General features: G+C 30.5%; 1 protein-coding gene across 1 annotated transcript; it reads left to right on the forward strand.

Annotated features, from left to right (window-relative positions):
• The first annotated feature begins 1,922 nt into the window (after window positions 1-1,922).
• LOC134256312 (uncharacterized) lies at window positions 1,923-7,741 on the forward strand. The gene is made up of 9 exons (XM_062738968.1): window positions 1,923-1,990; window positions 4,603-4,700; window positions 4,795-5,029; window positions 5,591-5,707; window positions 5,828-5,966; window positions 6,094-6,170; window positions 7,074-7,115; window positions 7,323-7,361; window positions 7,647-7,741. The coding sequence occupies exons 1-9, from the start codon at window positions 1,954-1,956 to the stop codon at window positions 7,739-7,741; spliced, it is 879 nt and encodes a 292-aa protein (XP_062594952.1). The 5' UTR covers window positions 1,923-1,953.
• Window positions 7,742-8,272: the final 531 nt, after the last annotated feature.

Genomic DNA, 8,272 nt, shown 5'->3' on the forward strand with positions numbered 1-8,272 from the left:
AGTTACGAGGGTTGATCCAAAAGTAATGTCACTGTGTCCATATCTTTTATATTTGGCTTCATATTATCAAATATAATACACCAAAAAATACACAAATATAAATCTATTTAAGACTGAAAATTTAATTTAACAATGATTACTAGGATTTATTTTATGGATGTTTAAAACATAGAGTATAGGGGGTGTCGCCGCGTCACAACGGAACGTCAGGTTTTGAAGTGCATTTTTTCATAGCATGAAAAAGACGAACACATTTTAAAAAAGATTCCAAAAATGCACCTAGCATCCCAATTTTTTAAAAACACAATTCTCGTCATTTTCTAGTCTGTACTTGAAAATTAAATGACGGCATTGGTATTTGTGATCATAAACATTGTTGTTTTACTCTGTTGAATTGAACAAAGGGATTTTCGAAATGAAAAAAAAAACGACTCAAGGAGTTGTAATGCATTTATCCTTCAAAACATGGGAACCATCACAAGAGAGAGTTACGTTTCTTAATCAGACTTACAGAATATAGAATGTAAATAAGAGACATCTTAATAGATGGTTTTAGCAATTTTTGGCGGGTGATTGGTCACTAATTGATCAGCAGAGGACAAGAATATCGCAACATAGGAGATCGGACGGAAACGTTCAATGGTGTCTGACGTTGTCAAAAAAAGACAGACGTATAGAGTGACATGTGAATTTTTAAGTTTGTCTTATGCTACTGTTCAAAAAAAATTGTCAATGGCTTCATTATGAATAGAGTGAGTGTATAATGGTACCAAAAATTCTGAGAGGAAGTGGAATTGGTGAAAGTGTTTGCGAATCACAAATATTTTTAAATAAAATTTTGGGGAAGCTCTTAAAAGTATGACGGTGCGTATCCGTCATATGACGTTATATTTAGGTGCGACGACTACCATAAACGCACATTGTTTAAAATCTGATATTTTGGAAAGTATACATCATATTCCTTTGTATTTTTCAGATCTGATTTGAAATAGATAAAGCTTCCATCATGTATAATTTTATTGCTTTACGTCGATTTATAGCAATTTTATCGAAGTTGTGACATTACTTTTGGATCAACCCTCGTACTTTACGAGCTTCATTTTTATTGACAAAGCTGTCAATGATATCAAATAGACTGGACTTTAATTTTCGTGGGGAATGGTTGTGTATAAAATGTAAAAGTCGTCAAGTTTTTAAGCTTTTGATTTCGGCGAAATCTTGAGATGATATATTGTCCAGAAGCTTTTTTGGAATTTTTGAGTATCCACATCTGATTTATACCACTTCTTTAAACTATTGTTGCACAGTGCTCTTGAAGTTTCTCTTTCACTACTATTACATGTAATATCTTAGTGAGGAGTAAAGAAAAAGGATTACACGTAGTTGATTATTTACTGGAATCCGCTATGTATCTTTGTATGTAAGGATTTTTAAAAATATTCAAAACGGACCTATGATTTTGAAGAATTTCTTTCTTAGAAATGAAACTCATTTCATTTCTTTAATAAAAAAAACTCTATTTTCCTAGAATAAAATATGCAAACATATAAGAGGAAATCTTATGCGTAAAGCGCTTAGTATCATAACCTTTGTCTGCAGCTTACAAGTTACAGTACCACATAATACTGATTTATGAATACAACTTATTTATGAAATAACGTGTACTTCAATTTTGAGTGAAACATATACTGTTAATGTAGAGATCGGGTAATTGAAATAAGTAAACGGGCTCATAAATATTAAAGTTTTAAAAAATATACACTGTTCAAAATCCCATAAATCATCGTACTTGAAAGTAAATGCATCTACCTGTTGAAATGCAAATACTAATGCGTGACGTCTTATAGATTTAAATAGAATATTCGAGATATGTGCCCTTCTATATATTCATATGCTAACCTGTTATTTAAATGCGTGTTGGTTACGTCTTATATCTACCTGTGAATCAAGTTCATGGGCACTTACATCTTTTGTATATGCACTTCGATACGTAAGTATTTGTTAATAAGTATAGAAAAACGTTTATTTCCTGCACCATTTTCCCCACCTCTGTAAGTGAAATTCATTCGGACATCTTGTGTTTTAAGGGAAAGGAATTTGATTTAAAAAGATTAATATTTGAGGTCATAGGTCTACTTTCGGTTTATATAAGACCCATGGTTCGGGAATTTCTTTCTTGATAATATATTTCATCAAACATCTTAATTTTTAGGTCCAGTAGAAATTAAAAATCTTTTCTATAATTTCTCGGCACTATGCCACACAATGATCTTGCATACATTTGCGGCTTAATTTCTTTTCATTATATTTGTTCTTCCTTAATACTACTAGACAACAATTTGGTTTTTATTTTAATGAAAAAACAACAAAAACCAACTATCCAATTTTTTTTTATTTAAGCAGATAGTATACATTAAAGAACAAGTCTTTAGGGTAACATCGATTGGATGTTTTCATGTTCATATTTGTTCGAAGGTTTTCTCTCATTTTTGTCCAAAAGTCGTTTTATATATTCAGTTATTCACCACACACTATGTTTTAATTAGCATGCAAATGTTAAAGTATTTTATGTATTACAAAACAAATTTTCCCCAATTGCTTTATCTCACGTACATCCGTTACAATCTGCAGAAATATCTGTGAACAAGTATTAATACATCCTCAAAACTTAAAACCAGGCATCTGTGATTCTTTCTTACAGAACAAGTTTTCCTTTTTACTTAGAGTGGAGATCATAATAAGATAATTTATTCCATCTAATCTTTATATTTTTGTCGATAAAATCTATGAAACATTAAGATAAATTAGAGCAAACCTCGTTGCAAAGCAACGAGTAGGTCTTCCGTCCTGTTTACCGGAAGTTGATTGGAATTAAAAAGAAAATGAGTAATGATCTAATCTCCATTGATCTTAATCATCCAAATATATGTTGATTATTGCAAAAGAAAGCGATTTTTGGCTACTTCCGGTTTGACCGGAAGTGACGTCGATGGACGAAAAGTAAAGGTTTATCCTTCCAGTGACAGATATTTCCCGAAACTGTGTCTAAAAGCAGAAAAAATGCATTTTAAACACTTCCAGATTGAACTGAAGTCGGGCGTAGTTTGATGATCTCAATAGATTTAACTTAACATGTTGAACAACTATGCTTCTTTGGTTGATTACAAATTATCAATACTTTTTAAGATATCAGAAAAAAAATTTATAGCCCCGCTTGATCCCCTTTTTATGGAGCCAGTCCTTTTTCGAGATATCATTTGAACGATCTTGAAATTCTACACTTCTTTTCGTCTATACATTTTAACGATATATTTTCAGATAGAAAGATATCGTAGAAAAGGTGTTACAAATTTGGAAATTCGCAATAGGACTATTTTTAGGCCAAAGTGAGAGCCGATGTGCGGCACTTCCGTTAGAAATAAAATACTTTACGCATATCTATAGACTTAGGATTATCATACCTGAAATTTTTATGTTTCTATCTAGAGCCATTTGTTAGAAAGTCTGCTGACAACCTGACCCTTCAAAAAATATAATCAACAATATCTTCGAACCGGAAGTGACGTCATCAAATAAAAAAATATATATAAAGTTTAAGTAATGTTACATAAGTCTTGACAGTTTCATTAAAATCCATTGATCCGTTTTCACGAAATCGTGTGCACAAAATCGGCAAGAAAAAAAATGACCAGAAAAGTGGAAAAGAAACCTAAGAATAACAAAAAGGGTTACCGCCTTAATTACTATACTAATATGTTATATCTATCTGTTGTGTAAACAAACCAACAGCACATATATGTGTTAAACTCGTTATCATAAGATATAATGTAAGCTTTCAAAGTTTACAACATGACCCACGCTCTTTCTCATGCACAGTTTATGCAATCATTGGTCCATTTTAATTACACCCCCGCTTGAAAAGTGGAAGGGTATATAGTGATGTCCGTCCCGTCTGTAACGTTTAATGGTACCAATCTCTTATCTGCAAGTCATCCTTTCCCACTGAATTAAATTTCATAAGACTTTCACATAATCTTTGTTATGGGGTACGATTGTAGGCACACCTTTATAGGACACATATGTTTCCTAGATTAAAATATGGACACGACCATTCTTTTTTATGATATTAAAGGGTACCCACTCCTGTCTGCGACTCCTTCTATACCACTGAATAAATTTAAGTATATTTTCACAGATTCTTTCTTACATTATACCAGTAGATGTATGCACTTTTTATTTTACTTTTTGACCTGTCACTTATTTCGGGTCTCTCCGACCAAAACATGTTTTTTACCATTTTAGCAATATGATTGGCGGGTGGCTTTTAGTGAGCTCATTGCTTAGAGTACATGTATCTCTAGTAATACTATTTCTGCTTGACAAATGGACGACATCAAAATGTTTGAGTTCGAAAATTTACAAATATAATTTCAGCCCTTTGTTAGACCTGAAGATCATTTAACCGCTTAGTTCCCAATATTGCTCATTATATTTGTTCCCATTCTCCTTGTCAATAATATTCAAATACTTTTGAAATGATTTGTTTTACAATGACACATTATTTTCATTCACATGTTAATTATTATTTTTATCTATTTTCAGAATACACTGTTGATGCCAATCCACTAAACTTGGAAGGACTTATGGCGAAAAGACATGGAAAACCTGTAGCAATTTTTTTGCTTATTTGCTATGTTGTGGTACGAAAATGGGCAACAATAAAAATGATATGAGTCCAAAAACAATAAATTATTTTTTCTGTATTTTTCAAAAAGAATGTGCATCTCTTTCCAGAATGTTCACACTTCCACCAACATTTATTGTCCGTGGGCGGTAAATACTGTTAAAACTGTCGCATCCTGTCCAATAACAAAAGAAGAGCGAGATAAAGCTTCAGATTTAAAGAATTGTAAGCAGTTCGCACAAAAACAGAACTGCTCGGATCCATCGAAATTTCAATATCACTGTGTAATGAATGAGCTACAAAACAAACTATTGGAAGTATGTGCCCCAACACGTTATATTCTTGGTAGGTTATACATGTATTTATTTTCATACCAATGTAATGTTGAATAATTTTTTTATTATAATTAATTTAATTTCATACTAAAAGTCTAGGAATGTGTGAAATTAATATTTGCAGTTTACGATTTTCATGTGAGAAAGTTTTTTTTCGAGAAACACTCGTCAACTATACATAATATATTATATGAATCGCCCTTAGAAGCATGAACAAGTCTTATTGATAAATACATTATGAAGTCAATCTCTTTGAAACGTTTATTTACAAAACTACCGGTACACAAAAAAAAAAAATGGAAGTTCCTTTTTGTATCGAATATAATAAAAATTATTAGTTAATTTAGCTTTCTGAAGCTCTAAACTACATGTAGAGGAATAACATTTCTTAAAATAAAATCAAATTTATATATTGTTCACGTAGGTCAGATTTTAATTTTATAAAACATTCTTTCTTAATGTTTTGTCATCAGAAGTAGCTGTATTACTGTTTTAATCCTGTTTAAAACCAATGTATTTTTTTTTTTACATAAAAATCTTCTGGTTAATTTTGATTGTTTTACCTTTAAAGGTTATTGTCCAGAATTCAACGTTAAGGGTGGAATAATTCAGGACCACTACTCTCTAGACTGCAGTAAGTTTGAGCCTCCATGTAAAACGCGCTACATATCAACTGATGCATATCTGTGTAAGTTTCTTCATTATTTCATTTAGATTTTGTTTTGATAAAAATCATAATTAAGCTTAAATAGTCAGCTGTCACGGCTTCTTAGATCCATTCAAATATACATTTATTTTATTTCAAAAGACCATGCCTGTTATGATCAAATAAAAATGTCTCCAGTTTCGGATGTAATTTCATCAACCTATCCTAGCGTGATTGAAGTACCGATTTTGTCAACAAGCAATAATACAACTCTTGATGCTAGCAAAAAAGAAACCCCTTCGTAAGTAAAATCAAACTAAAGATAATTAAACAGTACAACTTTTTTTATTACAATAAGTCTGAAATAATGATATGAGTGTTAGCACAAACTTTAATTAATGTCTTATATGTTATTTGCAAAATTTCAGGACTGATGTAATTATTGGCGTCACAATTTCCGCCATTTTGATGCTTTTCCTTGCAGCCGCCACCTTTATTGCCTGCTGTAAGCTTATATATAAATATTATAATACCCAATAATTTAAGCTCTCTAACTGGTTAAATCTTTATCACAATCCTTATGATCAAGTTTTTAGTAGCATATAGGCTGGTGTTACTATTTACAAATTCTGAAAAGCATATCGACTTGATGTTTCTAAAAACAAATATGATAAAAGTGCCGACTTCAACATGCTAAAAGTTAAAATAATATGACGTTTTTGGGAACAATGATAATTTAATCATATGTATTATGATATTCTGTAATAAATGGCTGCACTAATAACGCCTTGCATAAAAACTAACTTTAACTATTTTTTCTTGTAAATATAAGTAACATAATGAAGTCTTTGAAATTATTACATTCCATGAATGACTATAGTTTTAAAGGAAATACAATTTGGATATTAGTTTTTTATCGTGTGTATTTGTAAAAAAAAGTGATACAAGAAACTTGCGGCTTGGTCTTCGTCACTTAAAATTTTGTTGTGTTAATTTTGTTTAAAAAAGTCTATATTTTAAATTATGTTTGTTTGCCATCTCTTGAATCAGGTTAAACGTTTTGAGACGATCGACGGGAAGATCGTTTTAGAAGAAATTTTGTATTTGTCGGCAAAATAAAGGGAATAAAAAGAAGAAATATCGTGTCCTGAAATGTAAAAAAAAAAAGTTTTGACTCGCGTCATTTCTAGTCTGGAGGTCGGGAGAGGGCAACTCATCAAAATTTTAAAGATGGTCTTATTTAATAAATTTAGACCTTTCTTTTGGCTTTCGTGCTTGTTTGATATGCTTTTCTGTGGACGTGATTCATCTGTGGGTCACCTTAATGAATATATATATTTAAAGAAAATTCACAATATTCTTTACACATGTGTTAAAGAATTATAATACTGATTGTACTTATTTTCAGATTTTAAACGTCACTCAAAAAGGATTCCATGTTGGAGAAAAGGTATCTGAAAAAAAAAAACACCTCTGTAATACCACTGTTCTTATGTTGATGTTTCCAGAGGAAGGGAAATATCGTTCGAATGACTTCGAAAAAATAAAAGAGCAATAAAGCAATGTTTTTAATTTTTTGGGAGAAAAATAACAGATATTATGTGTTGCTGATAGATATTGATTAATGTAATAAATTCTTAAAATTACTTTTAAACAGAATCAACAAGAGAAGCAGGGAATGATGAAAGCAATCAAGGTATCATTTATTTGTCAGAAAATGTACAAGTAAAAATTACACATTTGTTATCTTATCAATAAAGAGATCAGAATTCATAACTTTAAATCAAACACATCACAGAACTCTGTATCAATATTATTTGTTAAAATATCGTAAATGATTTTAGGTTTCAATACACGCAAAGCATAATTCTGGCATTTATCAATTACAAAACATATTTGTTGATAAATATGTAACGTCTTGCTTACATTTTTGCTCATAAATCTTATGCAGAAAAAATGCTTATCTCGTATATAATTTTAGAGAGGTTGGCAATGCTGAAAGAGTTGGAAACTGAGATCACAGGGGGTGAGGAGTTAAAAGGTGCATATAGTATTTTTAAACTCCAACAGAGATAAAGCAATAATTGAATTTCTGATATCAACTTCAATTGAGGGATGTGAAACAAATTGAACACGATTTAATAATTTTGTATGAAGAAACTAAGAGCATGAACAGATAGAACAAATGTAGGAATATGCAATACCCATGTGCAATGCCTGTTCTATTTATGTATCATCTTTACAGTACAGTGTTCTCAGACAATATCAATATTTAGGAAACTATTACGTTACCTTTATAAACAACATAACACACATTTGTAATAAATTTTGCTTTCAAACAATTCATTTACAAGTATGAAATTTCTGATTTATTCCTCTTAAAGCTTTATTATAAACTAGATGGACAAGAAATGTATACTTATTTTTTCATTTCAAACAGAAAAGATTTTTTTTTCGAAATTGCGAATAAAAAATAATTTGGAAAAAAACCCCAAAATCATTGCATAATTATTTTTAGCAATTGGAAATGTAATAAGGAGATTATGATTACAATGTAAATACTTGATAATTACAACAACCAATTATTTAAATAAGCTGTATCATTAG

Source organism: Saccostrea cucullata, unplaced genomic scaffold (genome assembly GCF_032062105.1).
Source record: "Saccostrea cucullata isolate Sc308-1 unplaced genomic scaffold, CSIRO_AGI_Scuc_v1 ctg911, whole genome shotgun sequence".
Classification (NCBI taxonomy): domain Eukaryota; kingdom Metazoa; phylum Mollusca; class Bivalvia; order Ostreida; family Ostreidae; genus Saccostrea; species Saccostrea cuccullata.